The sequence below is a fragment of the Ambystoma mexicanum genome, chromosome 5p (genome assembly GCF_040938575.1).
Source record: "Ambystoma mexicanum isolate Mex_15411 chromosome 5p, UKY_AmexF1_1, whole genome shotgun sequence".
Taxonomy (NCBI): Eukaryota; Metazoa; Chordata; class Amphibia; order Caudata; family Ambystomatidae; genus Ambystoma; species Ambystoma mexicanum.
Genome location: NC_090930.1, coordinates 443210365 through 443237365, shown reverse-complemented (window position 1 = coordinate 443237365; position 27001 = coordinate 443210365). Strand labels below are relative to the sequence as shown.

Here is a 27001-nt window from a genome sequence, read left to right as displayed (position 1 = left end):
TAGAAATACGCACTGCCATCCTTCGCTACAAAAGGTGGTGTCTGTGCTCCACTTCCTCGCCACAGGCACCTACCAGCACACAGTGGGCCAGCTGCATGGTATTTCACAACCACTATTTTCACGCATGCTGACCCAAGTGCTGGATGCCCTCCTGAAGCACACTAGCACCCAGATATCCCTACCACGGACTGCCCATGAGATAGCCGACACCAAAGTAGGCTCCCATGCACTGGCAGGCATGCCCAATTGTTTTGGCGCCCTCAACTGCACCCATGTAGAATTGGTAGTCTCCCATGCCCTAGAGACAGTGTACCGCAATCGCAAGCAATACCACTCCATCAACGTGCAGATGGTATGCGACTCCAGCAAGATCATCACACATTGGTGCGCCCGATATCCTGGATCGACACATGATGCCATAGTGCTGCTTAACTCCATGCTATCCCGTCACATGGAGCGACATGCTGGACCACGTGCCTAGCTGCTTGGTGAGTTGCCTGACAGGCCCATGGCAGTGCTTCGGGCTTGTGATGTGTTGGGATGCATACTGCACCTGGGTGGGAATGGGGGGATGCATACTCCACTTGGGTGGGAATGAGGGGAGATGCATACTCACCAGGGTGTGAATGGGGGGAGATGCATACTCCACCTGGGTGGGAATGGGGGCATGCATACTCCACCTGGGTGGGAATTGGCGGTGAATGGAGAATGCACGCAGAGCTAAACACTCCTGACCTGAACCTCCCAACCCGAACATGACACATCACTGGCACACATTGGACCAATGCCGTATATCAATAACAACATGTAAGACGCACAACCTGGCCACCATGGGTTTGTCAAGCAATGCATGACTAAACGTGATTGCAACTGTGCCAATGTGGCTAGTGTGACCCTGCACAGTGTAGTATACACAGCAAATATGTGAGGCAAAACATTGTCCTGCAACCACAGTACATCGGCATCAGCCTGCAAGAATTCACCCTGCATCATCTGTACAACACCATCCAGACTACCACACCATATTGCAGTATAGAATGCATCTAAATAATATTTGTGCATACATACAGGGACATGTGCATGTCAACAGCAAATAGCTGGGGCCATGGCTGTGAATCCTGAAGGTGACTCACATAGACCTATTTGTATTCGCTTGCAAGTGATGGAGGATATCCCTTGAAGCCGTGGCTACTTACCCCTGTGCGGAACCCGCAGGACAGCCATGAGGAGGAGTACTATCGGGTACATACCCGTACCCTTGTTGTCATTGAGCAGACCTTTGGCCTGTTGAAGGCGCAGTTCCGCTGCCTAAGCAGGTCTGGTGGAGCACTCATTTATAGGCCTGAGAAGGTGGTAAAGATCACCATGGCCTGTGCCATGCTGCACAACATGTGCATCCGGAGAAATGTACCACTGGCACCTGACATTGCACCGGGTGAGGATGATGAGGATGAAGACGGAGCAGAAGCAGCACCCCTGCCAGTATGTGATGCACAAGATGGCTGTGCAGTAGACCAATCACTGATTGACGAATACTTCTGACCCACAGGGACGTCGATAGATATGTGTCAGTGACACATTGTACACTGGGTCCACGTGGACATGCACACAGGGAATGTGGGGTGTTGGGTACTGTGCACTGTAATACATTCAATGGATACACACGAAATGAACAATGTCCAGGCATTGAATGATTTTTCACACAACGGGTGTATTGATATCAACTACAGAAATGTGCAACCCCCCACAACACCAAAACTCCCCGTACCCCCATTGAAATCCCCATGCCCCCCAATGAACTCCCAAAACCCCCAATGAAATCCCCATACCCCACAATGAACTCCCAAAACCCCTCAATGAAATCCCCATACCCCCAATGAACTCCCAGAACCCCCTAATGAAATTCCCCTAACACATCCATACACCACTCCCATTGTTGTCCCCCACTATTTCCTGGATTTCTTGTTGTCTGGGGGCAGCATTTCTGAGTGCCTAACACTCTGTCTTGTTGGACGCACAGAGCTGGAGGGTGCAGAGGAAGTGGGTGCAGAGGAAGCGAGTGTGGTGGATGGGGTGGAAGCTGTGGTGATTTGCACGGCTGGTGCGGGTTGTGGCTGCTGCATGTGCAGCAGGATAGAGGTGAGGACCTGCGTGATGGCCCCCAGACTGTCTCGCATCATCAATGTAGAGGCATTGACGGCGGGTGTGTTTGCCGCTATGGCGGCTGGTTCGCCGCTATGGCCTGGGCAATCTCATGCCTTGTGTCCTCCCCATCCGCAATATATTGACGGAGAAGGTCCAACATAGAGTCCTGTCTGGCCTCCACCCTCACTAGCCTTGCCTCAAGGTAGGTGGTGGGAGCAGCAGTGGTAGAGGGTGCTGCAACTGGGCCTGCATTGGCAGTGCTGTCCTCGGGGATGCTGCTGAGGTCAGAATCATGTAGTAGAGGATCCACGCTGCTGGTGGGTGAGGGCTGAGTGTGGGGTTGGCGGGTGGACACGGGGCTTGGGAGTGTGCACATGCCACATGGGTGAGTCCATCCTCGCCACAAACTCCTCCACTGCACTTTCTATGTTGCTCAGTGGGGCACTGGCCTCGCCTTCCACTGGTATTGCCAGCTCCGTGCTCCCGGTGTCAGGCGTTGATGAGGGGCCCTCATGTGGGGCATGGCCTGGCCACTCGCTCTGGCCTTCGGTGTGGCCTGTGAGGCTGCCCCGGAGGTGGTCTTGCCTTTGTGAGTGGTCTTGTGCCAGGACGTGGATGCCCTTGTGGCTGTCTCCACACTGGCATCCTCTCCATAGGTGCCTGGGGGGGTAGAAGAGATGCAGGGCATCAGTGATGATGTTACATGCAAGATGCATCATATGGTGCTGTGGAGAATTATGCATTCATATCTTACAGGTGTGTCACACAGGGTAGTATGAAGGGGCCATTTTGGCATGTGCCGTGATGTCTCAGTGCAAGGATGCTGCAAGGCAGGTGGCATGCCGTTTTATTGGGCTTTGTGGGATGTATTACATGGGCACGGTCCGTGTGTGTTGGCTGTGTGTTGGTAATGGGATTGGCACTCAGCATGCATTTCAGTGTGGCAGGGTTTGGGCCTCCATCTGGACAAGGATATGTTGATGTGTGTGTTGGGACATGCATTGTCTTGCCTAGACTCTCTTCCACATCCCTTGTGCTACATCATGGTTTCCCCTACAGGGATCTGTAGGGTCACCCACCTCCATCTGCAGATGTTGCAGCACCCGTCTCCATCTCCCCAAATCCCTCGATGGACTCCATCTGCATGAAGCTACTACAAGTCTCCTCCCAGCATGTAAGTTTTGTGGGTGAGTGGGGACCCCCGCCTGTGGCCATGGCCTCCCTCTTATTGCTGGCCAGGATGTTCCGTACCCGGAGGCGGAGGTCATCCCACCTTTTTTTACAGTCCTTGACTGTCTGTGGGGTGTTGGCAACTGCCGAGACCTTGCGGGCTACCTCCTCCCAGATCTCCTTTTTGCGTTGCTGCACCTCCCTTTTCAGGTTTTGCTGGTTGATCTCCTCAGCATGGGCATCTAGGGTGTCCGCCAGTATGGTCAGTTATTCATTTGAAAACCGCTTTTTGCGCAGGCGGGGGGTTGATTTCCTGGTAGCCTTAGACATGTTTAAGGGATTAGCACTGGTCTCTCTTGAACACAACTGGTGGTTTGGGAGGATTGCAATGGATTTTGTTTTTAAAGATGGCCACTGGTGCATTTCCCGTTCCGGCACGATTACTTCCGGGTCTGGTATTACGAGCCCGGTATTAACATGATGTTATTACTGGGTCGGTATTAAGGGGTGCCTCCTAGGCAGAGTTGCTATCGGCGGGTCCCGTGATGGCGCTCTCGGGGGGTTGGAGGGCCTTTAGCGCCATGCCGGTATGCCCATTACCAGAATGGGGGTTTGAGCGTGCTTGCGCACTCGTAATCACCCACTATTAGCGGCGTTATATGAGCACGGACCTGCTAGTTCCTCCATGACAGTAATGACCCTGTTTTTACCGCGTTCCTCATAATGAGGCCATTAGTCTTGACCGCCTGCTAAGCTACCGTAGATTGGTCTGGTTTGTCCAGAAGGTTCCCCAGTTCCACTAAACTAGGGTGGACTCCTAAACTTCTGCCCACCAGGTCAGAGTTTAGAAATCCATCTAACCACTAGTTAACTCCCTTTGTACTTTCCAATGATGTCTTGCTGTGTCATCCGTAGTCTCAGCCAAACAGATATTCTTTGTTACTAGCACAAAGCTGTTTCTCCGGCGTCTTTTAGCTCTGCAGCCTTGGTTTGTCTCTGAGGTAGTTTTAACACAATCCGATGTCTATCTTTTCATTATGGCCACTTCACTCAGATTATAGTTTCTACTGCAGAAAGCTTCTATATATCTTATCTACCTTGCGTTTCTGCATATGTACATTCACTGAGTTTCATCTCACTTTTCTTCTCTGCATAGATGATTTCTTCATCTCTTTATATGCGATTACGCTTATTTATTACACATCATTTGCATATATTTGTCTTCTCTTTACAGCGCCACTTTACTCTTGTCAGTTGTCACCTATGGATTTCTATGTCCAATGGTGTATGCAAACATCCTTCTACCACATCATTGTATGGATACGTTTGATACAGCTGTCTGAGTGCATAATGTCTCTCATATCTTTGGTGCAGTATTGAGATGATACCTTGTGTCATGCACATAGTCTTTCTGCTATTCTTCCAGTATGACGGAGGCGAGGGGGTGGGCACTGGAGATTACGTCATCTGCTTATCTACAATGCCTCCCATTACAACGTGACTTTTTTGTGCTATAAATTGCAACACCCATATTTACGCAGTGCTGTAAAACAGGTGGTATTCCGAAACATCTCAGTGTCTTCTAAACATGGTGTTCCACAGAAGGTCTACTGGATGCTCAGAGTAATTTTTTCCTTGGTCCCATCTGTCGGTCGCTCAATAGAAAGAGGTCAGATGTGGACTAAAGTAGATCATGTGGGTTGTCCTCGGACGCTTTAGTGACTTAGGTGTGGTTTAGCAATTTTGGATATATTCTAAGAATGTTTGATTTGTTTCCTTTATGCAACCAAGCTCAGTTAATCATCTTCTGTAATGGGTGTTATCAGGTGTGGAGAAATCACTGCATGAGAAATAGTGAAGGATGTAATATAATAATATCCTGTACATAGTCTGAATTCTAGAGTTCAATTTTCCCTCTGTTGGTCATAATCCTTTGGTGCTCCAGATTGAAGGAAAGGCGTCGGTAGACTTGACCTCCTTTTTAGTTTTTGGCTACATGGTGGTGCTTTTGTGCCACCTATAAGTCAAAACGAATGCATTGGAGTACAACTAGGGAGAGATGGAATATGAAGGGGGAGAGAATACTTATGTACCCACCAATTGAGTGCCCATGGCCAGGGTAATACCTATGGCCATAGGCCACTCCTGGAACCCCCTGCCCCCTGGACCTCCTCCCAGCCTAACACAAACCCTCCCGGGATTTCTTTGAGCTTCCTTTCAAGCTTTAAAATCAAATATTGCACTCCAAGTGCCTGCTAGTGATTTTTCAAAGCAGTCTTCTGAGAGCTAATAGTTTAATTGGTGCTGTATAAGTGCTAATTGTGGAATACATTTTTTTTACTCAGGTCTGCCTCGGCCACTTGATTTATCAGCAGTATGTATGTCTTGTTAAAAACAAGCATTGGCAAAGCCAACAGCTTCAGCTTGTGTATAGGTATTAGGCGTTTGCCAGAAACTACTATCATATGCCCATGTGCTCACACCATTTTCAGCTGCTATTGTTAGTGGCAGCTAGTACCATTATAGCAATGCCTGGTCCATGTCCATACAAAAGACAGAACTGTTGCCATTACCAATGCTTCTTTCTTTCAGAGTTTTTTTCTCAAATTCCTTTAAAATGTTAAGCTGATCTTTTGTCCACGGCTGTGGCTGCTGGTTCAAGTCTTCCTGGGCCAATGTCATTTTGTTATTTCAAAGCCTGTTTGGCTCAAGGGATATGAAATGTGCAAGGCCCTGATCACATCTAGAAGAATACCAAGTAATATAGCAACTGGTCCCTATATCAGAGCATACACATAGATAAAACCAGACAATCTGTCTAAAAGGATTGTAATCCTTACAAGGACAATAATAAAGTCATCAACTAATTTTATCACCACTGCCATCAATTGAACATATGGTGTGCTTTGTAATTGGAAATACGTACATTAAGTAATCAGAGAAAATGCTTAATTTACTATGTCTTCAGTAGCTTTAAAAAGGTATTGGTGCCTTTTATGAGGAAGGGTAGTCTGATGTTGAATGTAGCACATATGTATAATAACAATCAATCGCCCTTGTTTGAAATGAAACCAATGGGAATAGAGTATAATAAATAACAATACAATCCGACAGTAAAAAACATAAATTAAAATCCAAAAACACATGGGTAGGATAATTTATCAACAGGCTTGGAGAGAAACCTTTAAATCGGATCTGTATCTGATGAGGGAAGTAGATATTCTCCACACCTCAGGATAATAGTAAGGGTGAATTAGCTGGTGTTGGAAAAGTTGGCAAATTATGGACAATTCCCTCTAATAGCTGGGATTCAGGCAGGTGATTTGGGGCACGGTTTTAGCGTTGCTCAAACCTCATTTTATGGTGTAATTTGAATTGTGTAAAGTTATTGCTCCTGTTTTACTAGGCTGTTCTTCATTTTCGGAAGGATAGCTCGGGGGCAACACACTCGCCTTGGAAGCAAGATGATGTGAAGCAACACAAGTTCGATCCCCCGGTCCGCGCTTAGAAACCTCTGGGTAATAAACACATTATAAATAACCAATTACAATTTTAAAAGCCAGGTTGATTGTATCATTGTTATCCTTGCGGCATCATTTTAATGCTACCATTCAGGAAAGAGCTCAAGATCTTTCTCTTCAAGGAATGGCTCATCCTTAACTCCTTAACACAAGCTGCTCTCCCACTCTACCTGAGACTCAGTGATGTGCTCCCCACTGTCTCCATCCCCGGGTTGCTTGTAGATCCCTTGCTGCCATTTCCCACCCTTATCCTCCCCTGTTAGCTCCCTGCTCCCTGTTTCTCTGCTTCCCACATTGTGTTCTTTCCCCCATGATTGTAAAGCTCTCTGTTGCATCCCGAAGTTATGTCTGCGCTCAATAAATACCCTAATAATAATACAAATAATTATTTGTTTTGTTTTCTGTGTTAGGTATCCAACACGAACAGCTTTGTAATTAGCAGAGCACGTCAGGATGCGATGTACACAGTTCGAGTGAGAACCAAATTTGATGATCATTTTGGAGGGAAACTCTGGAGTGACTGGAGCACGGAAGCAAGTATCGGTGAGAAGATGTGTCACGGCACAATTATATCTCCCAATGTATGAGGATGAGTTGAATTCTGAAATACATATACACAATCACATGCATTGTCTGCATGTGAGGCACTGGGGCCCAAGGGGCAGGCATGGCATATTTTACTGGGTATGCCCAGTAAAGAATGCCAGCCGAGTCCCCCGGGATTTCTAGCCCTCACATGCAATGTCAAGCCTGACCCCTAAACCGCCCAGCGCCTTGCATGTATACATACTTGATTATCTGCGAATGTGTGGCGCTGGAGGGCCCAGAGCGAAGGCATGCCATTCATTAATGGACATCTATGATAGATGTCCAGTAAAAAATGGCCATGCCTCGGCCCCCCTGCACATTGCAAACACACAATTGATGTGTGCCTCTGAGGTGCACGGGGCCACAGGAGGCGAAATTTTTACTGAGCGTCTATGCCCGGGAAAGAATGCCATGGCTGTAACGTGGGACCCCAGGACCTGACACACATTTGCCCCCAGATTCCCCCAGCTCCTCACACTCATGCATAATCACATTAATAATTAATGTGGTTATGTCTGAGTGCAAGACTCTGGTGCACCACGGGGCAGGTATGGCATTTTTTACTTGCCATGTTTGATAAAGCAAGCATGATAAGTGTTATTATGTAGCTAGACTGGCATGTTAATGCAACCAGTCTAGCCATTTTATTGCAGCAGGACATTTTGTATTGGGCATCTTTGGTAAAGCAAGCATGGTAAGTTTTATTACAAAGGTAGACTGGCATTTTATTGCAGCCAGTTTGGACATGTTTTCATACTGTGGCATGCATTTTTAATGGTAAAGTCAACTGGAGTTTGTTCTTAGGTGGGGATACTGCCATATGTTGGCAGAACAAATGTGGACAGTATCATTAGTGGCATTATGCGCAAAGCAAACATGAGTATGTTCTTATATGGGAATACTGGGGTGTAATGGTCAGTCAGCATGGAAATGTAAGGGGACAGCCAGTGTGAAAATAATTCATACCAGCACATATTGTGGGCAAAGGCTTCATGAAAATGTGTTGGTGACGTGCATCTATTGGATTTTTTTATGAGTTACCCTACAAAACTAATTGAAATTGTTTGGCTTTTTACCCAATTTATCTAAAATCTTTGCTCTAAAATGCACAATTTTAACCCATTATTTAAAAATAAATCTCGGGGTGGGGGGGAGAGAACCATCTGAAAACCCCTATTGATTGGTCCGGGATAACTCGCTATGCTAAATCACTATGGTATGTCTGGGAGAAATATTTACACCCCTCCAGTTTAAAAATTCACCAGCCGCCACTGGGGTTAGGAAAACACAGCAATGATCTGTCCAACTTCTGCTCAAGGTCTTAATGCTACCCCCTGCCTCTCTACAGCCAACAGAGAGGAGTTGTTCAGCTGCTCTGGGAAGTTTGAATGAAAATATGATATGGTCGGGAACAGTTGCCCCATATAAAATACAAATCACATACTATGACTCATGCATATGGTTCGTTCAGCAGGAGTTGCTCATAGCTAATATAGTTCAAAACTTTCAAAAGACATTCTTCGAAATAGTCAATACACTGTGTCCTGCACAGAAGCAATAGTACAATTGGATATCCTTTGGGCCTGGGATCGGAATGTTAGGACCTCCACAGGGCATGTTGGTACTGAGTCAAAGCACACATCTGTTGTGCAAGAAAAGACTCTGGGAAGCATATGGAATTTCTAGGAACAGGCGTGTGTAGTCCTTGTTTACTGGCTTTTACTGAACACAGTGCCAGTAACCAGATGCAAAGAGGGGTAAGAGCAAATGAAATGCTTGATCTCATTGACTACAAACTATTGCCAAAGTCTGCTTTCCTAGCTTTTCCAAATTCACTACTTTTGAAAAATGAAAGTTCTGTTGCCAGCACCGTACCAGCACCCTTTCTGAACCGCCACACTACAACTCTGCAGGCGGGGGTTATTGCACCCAACAGGTCTGACCTGTCGCGCGCAATGGCAACCGCCCACAGAGTTTTCACGGATGCACCAGCATTGTTAGCAACGGTGCCGGTGCATCTGTCTCCCCACTCCCATAGAGTCCTATGGGACTCCACGGGAATGGGGTACATTTTCCAGCGCCTGACATCCCGGGCCGACAGGATTTTCGTGTGGCACCGGGATATCAGGCGCCGGAAAAGTGTTACGAGTTCGGCAGTAACCCACCGGTCACACCGGCGGATTACTGCCAGACTCGTAATGAGACCCAGCGTATGGTTTTCTAATAAGCAAGACATAGGAGAATAGCAGAAGCCTATGCTCCCTGCAAAGAAAGGCTTTAGCAACATTTGTACCGTACACGTCTCTTAGATTACAAGATTGTCTGTGCTAAACTGCAAATTTACTGTTTTTATTTTAGATATTTTAAAATAGAATTTTTTATAGAAACAAAAAGATCTCAAGCAGAAATGGGTGCATCATAAAATCTCCAAGGATTTTGACTGATCTGCAAACAGGTGATGCGCCCCTAGGCCAGGAGTCTAGTGAATAGGGAATCCAGAATCTTTGCGCCAGTGCCGCCTACTTCAGCAGTGCACCTGAAACTACTACCGCCCTGTAATATAGTGCTTCACTCGAGGAAAATGTGTATTTAGTACCCTGGTATGACGTGCTGGGGTACTTATGGCAATATGACTCTCAGGAGGGGGGCATTTCTTTTTGTGGATTTGTTGCTGATTGGATTCTCGCAGCCTATTATCCAGACACATGGGATGGGCTGACTCATAGTGTCTTGCTGTTCCTGGACCCCAAGATTCCTGCTGGAGAGAACAAACATTGCATGGAAATCTCTGGGAATCTCTGGATCACCTGATCTCAAGGCAAGATGGTGCAAAGAAATTAAGACTTGATTGCTCTCGACTGAGACAAATCTGTTTGGTTAATAGGAGATAATACACCCTCTTTTGTGCTGTAGTGTCTGTGTCATGTGGTCACCATATGTTCATCCAAATTCAAAATGTGTGACACTAATTCAAAGAAGGGGAGTGAAGCAACTCAGATCGTGTCTAGCAACAACATTGTAAAATAACCATTGACAAAACCACTGGGTCTGGCTTTACTTTATTCCACTTGCAGTGTCATGTACCTAGCTGCAACCATCATAAACCCGAGACAGACTCTGATGCAGAAGTGCTCAAGGGATAATTAAGGCTAACGCTCTGGACTATTGTAAAGGGTGGGATGGCATAGCCACAGAGACTTGTCCAGGATGGGTTACAGCCTTAGCATGGCCCGTTGTGTCAATGCTACCGCATTAACGCCGGCCCACACTACTAAACCCTTGGATGCAACCAAACCTTTCCTCTCCACACTAAACCTCCTAACTATAGCGAGAGTAGCAATCGGCTCCCGGCTCGACTATTGCAACACTCTCCTTGCCGACACCTTCGAGCGCAACCTCAGCAAACTCCAGACTATTCAAAACAATGGCACCCCTGCTGCTTTGAACCTGATCAAACGAGACCACGTATCAGCCCACAGAAAATCTGCACACTGGTTACCAGTGAGATAACAAATTGGTTTCAAAATTCTCTCCATCACTCACAGATGTCTCTCAAACTCTGCTCCTCCCTACTTCCCTCAGACAATTTCTCAAAATATTTCTTCCAGACCTACAAGAGCAATCACCACTCCACCCTTTATGTGCACTAGAGCCGGGGGCTCCAGCTTCCCAGCCACTGCCGCCCATCTCTGGAATGCTCTGCCACTACACCTGCGTGCTGAAACCTCTTTCTGGCCCTTGAGGAAACATCTCAAAACTAGACTGTTCAACTGATTCTTCTTCAGATGCCCAACCACAATTTTGTGTATATGATTCAATGACAAAGACTTGAAAGGTCATGAAATGGCACTGGTGTTTAACAATTCCAAATGCTGGATCCACAAACACTCTGTCAGTCAAGAGGACTGCATGCCTGTATAAGAGTTTTTGAGGCAGGCAATCGCACCGTGATGCTGATGAGCCTGATAATGCACTAAGCCTGAAAAGATCACATCAATGTAGAAGGGCAAGAAAGTAATAGAATGCAAGGTAGTGCCTACAGTGAATGTCTCTTTGCACCCAGGAAATAGCTCACCTAATTTCAGAAGAACATGGGATTATTACAGGGAGCCATTGTATGGCTGACACTGTGTTCACTGTGACGTGCAGAAACTCCATGGTCTGCTAAGAAGTCAATTCTGATGTTTCAAATTTCACAATGAAGCTCAAGTGTCGCGAGAGATCCACAGACATGTCTGAGTATTTCTTACAGAATTGTACAAAACACAAAATAGTCGTCAAAATCAGTTACTTGGAATTGTTATGTTAAATTGATTTATACCATGCACCGCTGCCATTCTTATGGTCTCCAAGCGCTCACTTGGCTCTGTAAAAAAATGGGGGTTGGTTGGGGTTAGTGAGGGGGAGAGAGGTATAGGAGAGATCTTGTGCTCATCTTTTGATGCATATAGAACCCAGAGGAACTGGCGTCTGTGTGTGTGTGAGTTTTCTGGGTGTGTATTGCTATTGTTCACTGAGCTTGTTGTGTCCGGAAGGGTGGGGTCCAGTGTTTGAGTTGTTTGGTGTCAGAGGTTATTGGGGTTATACCTTGGTTAGAGAGTGATGTGCGGTTTGCATGTTTTGGTTGGTTGTACTAGCCCCCTGGGCATGTGTTGTAGATGGGAATTGTGGGTTGTGTGGAAGAGTGAAGTCGTTAGTGGGTTTTGGGTGATCTCTGGGTACTTGTAGCTGTTATTGTTTTTATTCTGTATGTATCCCTTGTTTTCTTGTTTCCAATTTAAGGTTTGTAGCAGCAGTCATTGCACGGTTTGGGCGGACTGCTTGTGAGGGTGGTTGTTGGATAGTTGGTCTATGTTTATCTCAGGGAGTTGAAAAGCCAGGAGGTTAGTTGTTTCCTGCAAGTTATGTGGTCCTCTGTCATTCTTATTTCGTTCGGGATCGAGTTCCATAGTTTGGCTATCGGATAGAAAAAGGTGGATTCCTCTGAATTTTCTTTTCATGTAGTATCTTGTTTCTATTCGGAGGTCAGTGCTGGATCTTAAGACTCTTCTCGGTTGGTTTCGGGTGATTTTTGCTTGGATGAATTTGCTTCCTTGTCCATGTACTGATTTCTGAGCAATGCATAGGGCTTTGAAGTTGGTGCATTTCTTTACTGGTAGCTAGTGTAGACTTCTTAGGGCCGGTGTAATGTGTTCTCTTCTATGTAGTCTTGCTCCAGTATTTTGGATGTGTTGTAGTTTTTTGGTGAGGTATTCCTTGGTAGAGACTATTTGTATAGTGTATCCTAAATAAAACCAAGAAGATGATTGCGAGGTCTCTGTGTGGGATATTGAGGTGGGGTGGATTCCTCTTATTAATCAGAGGAGGTAGAAACATATTTTTGCTATTCAATTTAATGTGGTTACAAGGTGGGGCCGTGGTCCATGTGGATACTCAGATTGTTTTATCCTTGTTGACGTCTCTGATTGGGTTCCCATGCTCGGGGGCCAGGTGAGGGATGTCTGTGTTATACTGTCTTTTTCATGGGGAGATCATTATTTCTGTTTTGGTTGGGTTAGCTTTGGGGTTGTTGCTTGCCATCCTGGTGTTTATCTCGGTGAGGTATTTATTCAGGGTGTTGTAAGGGTCGCTGTCATTAGTTATCTTGAAGATGAGTTGGGTGTTGACTGCATAGTTGTAGGCTGTCAGTACATGGGTTTGAATGAGCTTTATTATAGGGCCATATAGATGTTGAAGAGGAGTAGAGGGAGGCTTGATCCTTGTTGGATACCGCGGGTGATATTATTTGTGTTTGATGTAAATGTTGGAATGTGGGTTCTTACAGTTTGGTCAGTGAGGAAAGATTTCAGCCATAGTAGTGGAGAGCTTTGAATACTATATTCCTCCAGCCAGCTGATACGTCCAGTAGTATGAGGGCTGATTGGGTGCTGTTGTCCACATTCATTTTTAGGTCGTCCCATATGGAGAGGAGTGCTGATTCTGTTCCTCTCATGGGTCTGATGCCAACCTTGGATTGGTCAAGTATTCCGTTGCTTTCTACATGATTGATTAGTTATTTGTGCATGTGGTTCCAAGATTTTTGCTTGGAACTGTAGATTTGATATGGGTCTGTAGTTAGTAGGGTCATCTGTCTTTCCTGTCTCATCTTTTAGGAGAGGTTTGATGTATGCTGATTTAAATGACTGTGGCACTATTCATGTGTTTAGGGATAGATGAATTAGTAGTCAGATGTAGACGGCTGGTGTTTTGTGGGTGAGTAGCCTTTTGCAGATGTCTGGTGGGCATAGGCTGCTGGGAGATCCAGCTTTGTTGGTATCTTTTCTTTTCTTCAAATATGTTTTTATTAAGATCAGAAGAAAAGCAATTGGTACACAGCATTCCACTCTCACTGGGAGAGGCAAATACAAGATCTATAAAAGGTTTTACATTTTTCTTTTCTTTTTCTTCAAAGTAACACCTGTCCCCTTCTCCCCCCCCCCTTAAACTTGGGACTTTTGATGACTGAGAGAATTCTGACAGAGGCTGCTTTTCTCTTAACCATGGTACGGCATGTGATTGCAGGCCTGCATTCGATTCGTACGCTCAATGATTTATGACTAGCTTGGTGGGTCAAAGCCTTTGCGGGGGTTTTGTAGAGTTAGGGTGTTGCATCGTGCTGTTCGGATCTGGCGGGGGGAATACATTCTCTGCTTCGAGATGATCTATTTGATGGGGGCTTCATGCAACTGTGTTGTTTGATTCCCAGTATTCTATAAAGGGGAGCCAACGCCATGTCATTGTGTGTATGGGTTTCCATGAGTGCTGCAGTGAGGCTTTCCATCGTATATTTCTTTTGCTTTGTGTAGCCAGTCTCCCTTGATGGGCAGGGCGGTTCTCTTCCATTTAATGGTTATACAGACTTGTGCTGCTAATAGCAGATTGCTGGGCATGTGGGGTAGTACCAACTATTGTTCCTCAGTTTTTTCCACACCAAATGGGGTCAGTATTGGGCTGAGTTCCCTATTGATACCTTCTATTTCATGGATCCAACCCAGAAAGGACCTCCTTCCAGGAGTTCTGTGTGTTGGGGCAGTCCCACCACTGGTGCGAGTACGTGTTGACCTCAGAGCATCCCCTCCAGCAGTAGGGGCTGACTCCTGCATACATTTTTGCCAGGCGATGGGGAGTGAGGTGCCATTGTGTGAGGATCCTACAATTGTGCATTTTATCTTGGACCGCAATCGACGATTTCCACACTACTCTGTATATTTCATCCCACCCTTCCAAATTGTTTTCCCACCCTAGTGTCTTTTGCCATTGTACTTGGGTGCGGGTGGAAGGTAAGTGACCTCTTTCTATAAGGGCTTGGTACATTCTCATGATCAGTCCTTTAGATCCAGGATTCAAAGGGTCTGAAGGGGCGTTGCAACTGTGCTTTCCATCGTGGGTCTGTGAGGGCTCCCTTCAGTTGCAAATAGGGTAGAGGTCTTATTCTGAGGCCTTGTTGCGCCTCTTTCAGGTCCTTTCTGGATACGAAGACTCCCACATCCGGCCTGCTGTAATTAGCACCTGCTCGTATGTGGCTGAAAGTGAATTGGGTCTATAAGGATATCTCTGATTGGAGGGGCCCAGATGCAACTAAGGGGTGAAGCCCAGGTTGTGATGCCACACATGCTTTGATTCCCTTTTTTCCATATTGACATAATACTCCCAGGACTGGGTGTTTTACTGCTTTGCAGGCATAGATTTCAAGGGAGCCCAGAGCCATTCTTCCAGGGTGATTGGGGTGAAATACCCAATCTCTAGATGAATTCACGGTTTGTTTTTGGCTTCCTGAATATGGTCTATGAGCACTTGGAGCTGGGCTGCTATGTAATACTCTCGGAAGTCTGGGTATGCTAGGCCACCCTTTTCTTTGGGGAGAATCATTGTGTTATATGCGATCCATGGTCTTTTCCGTTCCCACAGGAACGCAAGCAATATGCACTTGGCCACTGAGAAGGAGTCTGGCAGAATAATGGGAAGAGACTGGAACAAGAAAAGGAGTCGTGGCAGGACATTCATCTTAACAGCCGTGAACCTACCCGCCCAAGAGAGTTTGAGTTTCGCCCAGATCTCTTTCATGTTTGATGTGCGACCAGAGCGGTTTCTAATTTGCTTGGTACATATTGTTTTGGGCATTTTGTAATGGTTATACCTAGGTATTATATGCTGCTGCTCGCAACTTTAAGACCCCAATTCGACTCTGGACGCACATCCCTGTGTTGAAGGGGTAAAGCTACAGTTCTTTTGCGATTGATGCGAAACCCTGAGAGAGCCCTGTATTCTTCAATTCTTGGCATATGAAATCAGAACATTTATCTTGACAATACCAACTTATGTCAAAAAATAAATGTATTTATATTCAAAATTTCACAAATTCTTAATTTCAATTATCGACACCCGCATTCATATACCACCATTCATTCCATCATTCACAACACAATTTCACTCAATGCTTCAGTCTTTCACAAAAGAATATTCATTAATCAATCCTCCTAAATACTCGGATCTTTACATATATTTCAACACCAGTGAGTGTTAATACATAACATCAAATAGTATCATGCTTATTCAATTTCACTCGGCATATGTTTCGGTCGTCAAGGGCTAGGCTCTCAAATTAGGCCAATCAATGTAGGCGACCTTCTTCAGGAGACGGATGGTTCTATTGCTACCACTCCGATTTGTCAAACAGATGGGGATGTCGGTCACACGTATATCTAAAAATAGATGATATACGATTTGTCAGAGTTCCGATTTCTTATTTTTCTCAACACAGATACATCTTGTGTTTATATTTCAATGTATGTATATACATACTGCGACTCACCTCCACACAAAATCATGGAGTCACGTGTCAGCAATGGATTTTATCCTACAGAGGTAATGGATTTTTCTATACCAAAACTGTAACTCCAAAAAGGAGGACAAGGCAACTCAGTAAACCTCTCCCATATATCTAATGAAAGATATCTTAACATTCTGTACATAGCTGTGTGCTAACCAGCACACCAGTTTACCTGATATATTATGCAGGAGTGAAGGTCTCTAAGATGTAAATCAACACCTTCTGCTTTATTCTCACTGGTTTCCAATTTTTCAGGGCAAGAACAGCCTTTCACGTCTCTAAAATTCAACACAGAGAGTATGTGTGTAGACCAGTTAATTAAAGGGCATTACACAAAGTCTCCCTCTCTGAAGGCATCTCACCTATTTCTAGACACGTTGCTTGGTCATTTCTGCATAGCTCTCAACTCACCCGCTTTTGGCGGGTGTCACCCGCCCTGTAAAGGGCTGACTCACCCGCCAAGCCTCCTGCACGCCCATTCATTCTAATGGGCGTCTCACCCGCCAAAAACAAAATCGGGTGATTTCACCCGCCTTTGCAACACAAATGGTTGAGAGCTATGTTTTTGTATCCGTCATTAAATCACTGCCTCAACAGTGTCTGTGGTCCATCTTCCTAAAAGGAACATAGTCACGTCACTATTGTACACTATTGTATACATGTCCACATATTCAGACAGTTATCATAATATGTCACATTCCCTCTCTCCTCATCTCTGGCGCCCTCTATTAAATGTTAGCCATGAGATATACACCATTAAGTGTTATGCCAACTAGCTTGTTCACTCACAGCTGTCCCATAGCACCTTCAACAGTTGCCATACTCCAAATAGCAATATGGCATTGTTCTTCCATTTATTTACATATATGTTGCCTCCGTTCTCCTCCTCAAATATATGTCGCCTGGCTCTCGCAGTCTAAAGGCTGGTAATCCTAACTCATTGTTTTCAACATTTATTTTCCCGGCCACCCTCAGCAGCCGGATGCCTACGTTCCTTTCTAAACTCGAAAAAAGCACTCAATTGCCCTTTAGCATGGAGGAAAAAGTAGTTTAAAGTCCCCCAAATCTATTATGCTGTCAACAGAGTGAGTCACTGACCCAAACGCACCGCAGTGTGCACTTTGGTCAGCGAGGAAATGACTCTCCTCATTAGTGTGCCATAAACATTGCGTCTGCTAAGACTGCTGCCGCCATGTTAATTTTCTAGTAAAACAAACATCCACACGTGTGCCTCTGCAGCGTGCTCACCCACACAGGTCTCGCTATGTAGCTACACCCAGGGATTGCGTCCACCTGAGCATGCAAAAACAACACTTTTTAAATAAACAAAACACCAAGTACTTACCAGTCTTTCTTGTGTGTTCATGCAATGTATTCACTTTCTAAACGGCTCTCCAGCAACCCTCTAAGCAGGGCGTGGGCGTGGCTGGCTAATAAATGGCCAGCGCAAAAGGACTATTTACTATGAAACCCAAAAGAATTCTGGGATCTATAGTATTAATCGCTCCGTACCTCTGCTACCTCTCACACAGAAGGTGGTAACAACTCAGGCAAACGGATGCAGAAAAAAGACTAATTTATCTCAGCAACAGAAAAATCTATGGTAAATAGTGTATTGTCTCCTTAGTTCCAACAACAAAGGCCCTGAAAATGATATCTCCTCAAGGAAATGGGTACCACTCGACCCATCAATGATTTAAATATTGATGCTGCGAATGCTAACCTTGTTAATATGCATCTGGTGACTGCGTGTCCACCGACATGCGTTAAATTAAAAATGGGGCCCCAAAACCCTCTTACCTAGTGCTGACTGTACCAGGAACACCTATCACTGGAGTGAAACTCATATGCAGACGGTGATCAGTAAATTTCTGTTCACATGATACCCCCGCACTAATCCAATGGGCAAAGGGATATGTGTTGTCTGTTGTTTACCGATATTTAGCTGTTATTTAGCCTAAAGAATCCTTGGTATTGTAGGCTTCCCTTATTTAGAAAACGTTCTTTAATTCTTGCCAGGAGTGCTGGGATGGATTGTGAGGGGTCAGAGGTGGGTTACGTATACCAGGATGCCATCTGCAAACAGAGCCAATTTGTATTCTTTGCCAAACTTTAAAGCTTGTTATTGTTGCATCATTTTTAATGATTTGGGCCAGGGGTTCCATTACCAAGATAAAGACCAGCAGCGATAAGGGGCATCCCTGTCTGGTTCTTCTTTTTATCGTGAATGGCGGAGATGCTACACCACTGACTACCACTCTAGCACTCGTGTTATTGTACAGTGCCATGCTCCCTGAAGCCATCCGGGTCCGAGGCCAGCCTCCCAGAGAATTTAGTTCATAAAGCGCCCCTCAACCCGGTCAAAAGCTTTTTGGGCATCATTCGAGATTAGAGTGGGGTCAGCATCGCTTGGCTCAACCAATGCCATTAGGATAAGTGTTTTGCGAACTTCATCTGTGCCCTGTCTGTTGGGAGGACTTTGCTCAGCCTGGCGGCCAGGATACTGGCATATATTTTAGCATCTACGTTTAACAGTGAAATGGGCCTGTACAGGACACATTCCATTCTATCCCTTCTTTCCTTGGGTATAACAACTATCCTGGCTTCAGTGAAGGAGGGTGGGGCTTGTCCCGTCATCAAGATGTCGTTGAACAGGAGGGCTAAGAACGGCGCCACAGCGCCTCTGAACCTTTTGTAATAAGTCGGGGTGAAGGCGTCCTGGCCTGGGGCTGAGCCTGCTTTTAGGTTTGAGATGGCATGGTGAATTTTTTCTGTTGTTATGGGGGGCGTTGAGCTCATCGCGGTCTGAGGGTTGTATTGGGGGAAAAGGACTTTGTTCATTAGTTCCGCAGTGCTTTCAGGGGAGGGGTTGCATTCTGTGGTGTAAAGCGGTTTATAGAATTTGGCAGTGGTAGGATTATTTAAGGTGGTTCCTGATAAGGATTTTATCTTTTTTACTGCTCTTTCCGCTCTTTAATTTCTCAGCCTGGCTGCTAGTAATGTGTGGGCTTTGTCTCCTTTCTCATAATACATTTGTTCGACAAATCTAAGGTGGGCTAATGCTTTCCCCTGCCATAATTCTTTAAGTTCCTGTCTAAGTTCCCTAGTTTCGGCTCGGATCTCTGGCTTATTTTCTTTGTCTTTTGCTAAGGCTGATTCTTTTTCACCTAATTTTTCTTTTAGCTTGGCTTCTCTGAGCTGCCTAAGTCTCTTAACTGATGTCTCTTGGGCTATTATAAGGCCCCATACTGTGGCTTTCGCTGCTTCCCATATAGCGGTTCGAGAGCAATCCCCTGTACCGTTTCTTCCGAAAAAAATTGCTGATCTCGGTGACTAAGGATTCTCTAAAGGGTGGTCTGACCACCCCATTGGTTCTATCGCTGGTTCTATGGTTCTATTGTTGCACTCCTTAGGTGTTGTTCGAGGTTTCCTTCTAAGACGATGTGGTCTATTTGGGAGAAGGTATTGTGGGAAGGCAAGTAAAATGTATATGATTTCTGCAGCAGATGTTGGGCTCCCCAGGAGTCTATTAGCAAGTGTTCTTTTATTAGATTTCGAAAGGACCCATTGTCTCGGGAAGGGACTGCTCCCTCTCTGTAAGATTTCCAATCAAGTGCTGGGTTCAAGACTAGGTTAAAATCCCCTCGAAGGATTAATGACCCTGGCCTACCACTGTCCAGTAGTGCCCGGAGATCCCTGCAGAAGGCTAGGTGCTGGGTGTAAGGAGCATACACGGAGCATAGTGTGATTTCTTTTGTTCTGATGGACCCATGTATAATGAGGAATCTGCCTCTCGGATCTTTGTGAGTATGCATAATGTGAAACTCAAGAGAGCTGCGGTACATGATCCCGATGCCCCCCTTTTGATCTGGTCCTGAGGCCCAGACCCCCCCCCCCCCATATTTGTCTACCCTGCAGCGGGAATTCCCTTCCCTTTTTGAATTTAGTTTCCTGGATGAACAATATATCCAATTTGGCTGGTTGGTAAGTCTTGATCAACATGGACCTCTTCTGCAGTGAATTAAGACCCTTAACATTCAAAGACCCTATGCTTATTGTGTCAGTAGCCATAAGGGTATTGTGTTATGAGCATTGTGCATGTTGTATTTAGTTGGATGTGTTGTCCCGCCTCTAGTGTTTGTGGTCTGTCATACAGTCGGCAGGATCTAATTGCTAAGCCTTGCATGCCTGGATGCCCGTGGTAAGAATGCAGGGCCTGACTGGCCACCACAATTTGTTGGCCGGTTTCTCCATCAGTTAACCCATTTATTATGTTCCTCTTTACTGTTGTTAAAGTCTTGTTGTCCCTCCTCCCAACCTGCCCCCACTTAAAAGACAAAAAAGAAAAAGAAAAAAGAGTGCCTTCAGTTTTGGAGATGCCCCAGTAATTAACATAGGGCCACACAATGGGTGTCTCCCCCTGAACCCCTTTTTCACAACATTGTTACTTTTATAACTAGTAATAGGGCGGTATGCGTCATGGCAACACGAGTTGCTGCCCAGCCCAGCAGGTTATGCGTGTTGGTTCCCAGAGAAGGGTGAGTCTAAATTAGGGTGACACTTAATTGCCTCTCCACATATTGTGTCAAAGTTGGTGTCTTCTCATCTTCCAAATAACATTTTTATCTTCTTGTCTGGGATTCGAAACAACCCAGTTCTTTTCGTGGTATGATTGTTCCATGTCAGGAGGTATCTAATCTTTTGTATTTTCTCGTGCCCTTTGACCGACCCCTCTTCGGCTAGGGTCCCAATGGTCTTCTCGCCTGCTCCGAAGAAACGCATTTCCTCTGCATCTGTCAAACCCTTCCTTCCTTTCAGTCCTCACAGTACGTTAGCAGCTTCCTCCCCCAAGACCACTCTGTACTCTTCATTGGCATAGTCGAACGTGAGTGCGAACTGGTAGCCCCATCTGTATCTTGTGTCGTGTTCGCATAGCCAGGAGGTTAAGGGCCAACAGGCTCGTCTCTGAGCGAGTGTGGCAGCTGACAGTTCCTGGTATATATTGACTCTTGAGTCCTCGAACTCTGACTTCCCGTTCTCTGGCTAATCTTACAATTTCCGCTTTGTGTCTGTAGTAGTGACACTTGGCCAGTACCAACCGTGGGCCACCTGGTGGGCCCCCTGCTCGATGCACCCTGTCGAACACGAGTTTGGGGTGAAGCAAAGAGGGAATGCACCAATGCCTTTACCCTTCTTTCTAGGCTTGCCGTCGTCTTTTAAGTCTCTTTAAGGCATTGGATACAGATGTTTGTTCTTCTCTCTCTATTTTCTAGGTCGTCGACCTTTTCAGACAAGTCGTAATTTTTTCCTCGGCTCCCGATCTTGTAATCAGCCTTCCATCGTCATTTCCACTATGTCTGCCAACTGCTGGTAGCTCTCTTAGGCCTCTACTTTGTCCTCTATTTTATGCACCCTTTCTTGGAGAGCATTGACAGTGGTCGTTAGGTTGGTGCGGAGAGTGTGGATTCAGTCGATAAGGAGGCGCACGTCAGCTTTCGTGGAGGCCTCTTGGTCTCCCCACGAAATGAGTGGGGTCACCTGGGGCTGAGAGGTTGCCATGATGATGTTGACCTTGCAGAACCCTTGTAACTTCAAAGCTGTGGAAGAGTCTATCTCCCCTTGCATGTGCACGTAGCTGCGTCAGGATGCTTATAGCACCAAATTAAGATAGTGTGATGTCAATTAAGCACATCCAGTTAAATGAGGGTTACTCTCTACTGCTCACAATCTCATGGGGTCATTGTGACTTCACCCTATATTGATTCATTAACAGCAAAATATAAATCAGGTATACTGTACATATCAACCAATAAGATAGTCATCTTTATAGTATTTCACTGAATATGTGATGTTAGCAATATATATGTGGCTATGTGTGTGTCCATCAGACGCTTCCATGGATTAGTGGTGTCATTATGTTCTCAAAGAGAAGTAATCCAGTGTTGCTTGGTATTATGTTTCTAATTGCAACCATATAGATGTGTGAATTCTGCACGGTTAGGGTTTGGGGAGTCATCTGGTTCTCAGAGGAAGGCCCCCAAATAGAAATCTTCGTTCATACCCGTCGGGTAAACCGCATCCAGTTTGTCTATCCAGTAGACTTCTCTTTGTGTGCGTTTTTACGTGAAGTCACCCCCTCTGTGTGGTCTCCCAACCACTTCAAGAATGACCCAGCTTGTATGTGCCTTTAATGATGCTGTTGCAATTGTTGCAACTGAGGCAAGGAAAAGTTCAGTTTTTGCATTTGTGTAGCAGTAACTGTTTTGATGTTGTCGGTCTTTCTGCCTTTACAAGTTGGTCTCGGAAGTTTCTTCCTCTCTTGTAGACAATCATCAGGGGTTTGGGAAAGAGTTTGTCCAGTTGAGGATCCAATTTGATCCATCTCCAATTTTTCTTGAGGAGTCTGGTAACATGGTGGCTATGGCTTGAGAACTTCATTGAGTCTAGGAACGGGGGTTCTCTTATAATTTGATTTGATTTTGGTTTTATAACGTGCATATCCCGATGGAATCAAGCGGCAAACCACATCTATGCACACATTTTATTAATAATACATGAAGCACAATAGCAGCTAATCAATTGCAATTTGCTTGAATCAATATGTTTTAAGCTGTTTCTTGAACATAGCCTAAGATTACATTTCCCGTAGATGCAACGGAAGACACTTCCAGGCCCGGGGCCCGACCACTGAGAACCTTATGTCCCCACAGTGAACAGATTTAGAAGGAGGAACTACCAAAAGGCTGTGATTCCTGAACTGTAATGATCTTGTGGGTTTATAGGTCTTGATCTTTGAGATTAGGTATGTCGGTGCTAGGCCACGCATACATCTAAAAACAAAACACAGCAGCTTAAACCGGATCCGCTGATGGACTGGTAACCAATAAAGTTTCCTATGAAACTCTGAGACTGACCCTTTCGATGGTAATGAAAAATCAGACGAACTGCAGAATTTTGGGCTACTGCAAAGATCTGCAACTGGTATTTGGGACAACCTACCAGGAGCCCATTGCAGTAGTCCAGCCTAGCATTAACACGAGTGCCTACTACTATCGATCGGTCCCCTTCCGAAAAAAGTGGATGAAGGGGTTTCAGCATTTTCAATTGGAAATACACTGATTTAATCATCTGATTGATATGCAGGTTATACCCGAGGTTTGATTGCCAGATACAACCTAAATGTTTTACAGAGTCCGTATACTTAGAAGCAATTCCAAAAAATGAAGGGCACGGAACTATTGGAAAAAGAGTTTCCAATTTATTTTTTGAACCAAAAACAATAATTTCTGTCTTATTGTGATTCGATTGGAGCTTATTGTCAAGCATCCACATTCAAATATTCTCTTCACATTTCCGGATACAGTCAGCTGCCTCCACCGGTTGCCTTAAGCTAACATAAATCTGCGTATCGTCCGCATAAGAATGATATTGAAGGTCAAACAGAGCAAAAATGTTTAGCAAAGGTCAGATATAAAGATTAAACAGTACAGGCGACAAAGATGAGCCCTGTGGAACTCCACAGGATATTGTCAGCATTTCAGAAAGAAAAGGACACAGTTTCACCTGTTGTGGTCAGAAATTAATCAAACCATCTCAACGCTTGCCAGTTTAGTTTGTATTCCATTCGACACCACTGAGGTGGAGGCACCCCTTCATACTGAGGTGGAGGCACCCCTTCTTAGGAAAACATAAGAGACCAGGAATTTTGATCATAAATCTACCAATATATGTACCATAATAATGTCTTTTGAAGATATCGAAGCACTAACTACAAAAAGGGCTGAAACATTAGGCTTTTCTACAGAGGAAGCTAACACGATCCTGGGATTAATCAGTGACAGCGGATTCAATAAGGACACTACAGGAAGTCAAGACCCTGCTAAAAAAATTAAACGACTGGAGTACCTCATCAGAAAGGAGATAAATCGTAAACTTCATGCTATAACATTAGGGAGATACTATAAAAACCAAAGAATAACTAGAGGCCTTAGGATCCAACTTCGACCAACACTTTGCAAAGAAAGCAACATATTTGTTAGAAAATAGGAAGCAATTCTAAATAGATGCTCACTCGAACTGATACTATTGACCATTCAGGACCTTACTGTCAACCTACAACTAATTGATACAGAAATCAGAGAAATTCAGAAAGAGCTGTCAACAATACACACATTCAAGAAAGAAGAGATAGAAGAAATACTCATTGATATCAACACCAAGTTAGCAAATTATAAATCAGAATTGGAGAATAAAAAGATTAGTAAATGTAATAGGGACACCTACGATTACATCAATGGCGAGGTTTATACTTGGATGGAGAAATATGGTCCACCACTGAGGAAACCTAGATATACCAATTTGAGTAACACATAAAGTTCCAAATCGGAAGCAAAAGGCGAACCTACAACCGACAAAGAAACACAACCAGCAGGACCAGCAAGACCAACACCTGCCAGAGCTGGCATATCAGGGGTTTCTTTTTTAGAAAGAGGGCTAAGAGAACCAGGAGGGGAAAGAGAAAGAGGTCGCGGAGGACCCCTGACGCGCCTACAGCACAAGAAGACCTAGTCATCAACTTATCTTCCAGAATACTTACAACTGCAGAAAAGGCAACCCTCCAAAAGGGTCAGCTTCGTACCAACATATGACAGTACATTCTTTGATACTAAAATTGAATTTTCCAAACTAATAAGAAAAATGAAGCTCAAGGTCTTTTTTGAAGAAGTAGAAGAGCAACCCCAACCTTGTATGGAACACACATACAAAGAATGTAAAGCTTAAACTAATTTCATACCCCCTACAAGTATACCAGCGGTGGACATTTTTGAGAAACAGGTACTTAAGGATTTGGAGAGGATTGATTTCTCAAGTACCAAACGGAAAAATGTACAACCGCATGAATTAGCATTGCTTAAAAACCTGTAGGGAGATGAAACAATAATGATTAGACCAGCGGACAAAGGCAGTGCATTGGTGATATTTAATTCAGAGAACTATGATAAGGAGTGTAAAAGACAACTTGCCGACACTAACACTTATACAGTACTCAACAATGATCCAACAATATCAGGTTATGCAAGATTTAGAAGAAATATTGGAAGAGGCAGAGGAGAATGGATGGATCAATCACCATACCCACAAATTTCTTTACAATTCCAACCCACGGATACCAAACTTTTATACACTCCCAAAGGTTCATAAAGATCTAGAGAACCCACCAGGTAGGCCAATAGTGTATTACAACAAATAGGGAAATATGTGGACTACTTCTTACAACCTTTGATCCAACAAACATCTACGTATATCAAAGATACGACTCACTTTTTACAATGCCTAAGTACATTACATACTGTTCACTATTGGTGTTAAAAATGTATACATGTCTATTCCGCACAATTTGGGAATTCAGGCCATTGAATGGTTATTATTTAACACTGGTGAGATTGAAGCAGAGAAAGAATTCATAATCATATTACTACATTTCACATCAAAGAATTCATACTTCCAGTACAACAAACAATTTTACTTGCAAATCGCCGGAACATCTATGGATGCCATCATGGTACCAGCTTATGCAAACAAATTTGCAACGGATCATATCCTTAGCAACCTCACATGGAAACCATACCTCGACACATGGATACGCTACATGGATGACATTTTTGGTATATGGACAAGCATGGAAGAGAAGTTGGAAGAATTCTTTGGATATCTCAACACCATCGATCAGAGAATTCAATTTACACACGAACCTTCTATAACTAACATACATTTTCTTTATGTGAATATCCAATCGACAGCTAATGGCTATAAAACGAATATTTACACCAAATCAACCGACCACAACAACTTATAACATAGACTACGTTTTCATCGACCTAGCCCAATACGTAATTTACCCTACAGCCAGATGCTTAGAGTGAAACGCATCATTAGTGACCCTACATATTACACCATTGAACTTGCAAAAATGGGAGAAAAATTCAGCAAAAGGGGATACAAAGAAGAAGAAATTATGGTGCCTAAGACTAAAGTGGATCTCCAGAATCGAGAAGAATTGATGTTAGCACCAAGGAAATTGAACCCTGAGCCCCCACTGGTGTTTGTATCAAGATATTGTACACAAAGTTACCGGATTAAAACTACAATCAAAAAACATTGGCAGGTGTTAACATGTGACCCTAAGATTGAACATCTGTTTAGAGATGTACCTACTTTTGCTTATCAACACAGTAGAAACTTCAGAGACTGTCTTGTACAGACACACCCTAAGAGCAAAAGAGTGGAAACAAAACATAGAGGAACATGTCCCTGTTTACAATGCAGCAACTGCAGTTATGTACAGAAAGGGCACAGCATCAATCACCCTCACACTGGTGAGAAAATAGCGCTTAAACATTTTGCAACATGCAAAACCTCAAAAATAATATATGGAATTAAGTGTCCGTGCGGACTATATTATGTAGGTTAATCCCGAAGAAAAGCTAAAGTTCGATGGAATGAGCACTGGTCGTGCATATGAAATAAGAGCTCTAACTCTGCAGTAGCTAGACATTGGGCAGACGTGAGACATAATCTGGCTCAAATCTGGTTCTTCATATTGGAAGTGGTATATAAGAACAAACCCCACAAGAATTTACAAAAATGCATGGGCAGAAGAGAATGTTTCTGGATTGAACGCTTAGGGACCCTTACCCCTAAGGGACTT

The 27001-nt window shown here is 44.5% G+C and overlaps 1 protein-coding gene across 2 annotated transcripts in view; it reads left to right on the top strand.

Moving 5' to 3' along the window:
* IL13RA1 (interleukin 13 receptor subunit alpha 1) overlaps window positions 1-27001 on the top strand; it is a 441624-nt gene that overhangs the window by 300306 nt on the left and 114317 nt on the right. For both annotated transcript variants that reach the window (XM_069612844.1, XM_069612845.1), the window contains one exon: window positions 7247-7379. In XM_069612844.1, coding sequence (XP_069468945.1) covers window positions 7247-7379 — 133 coding nt within the window. The remainder of the gene's footprint in view (window positions 1-7246; window positions 7380-27001) is intronic.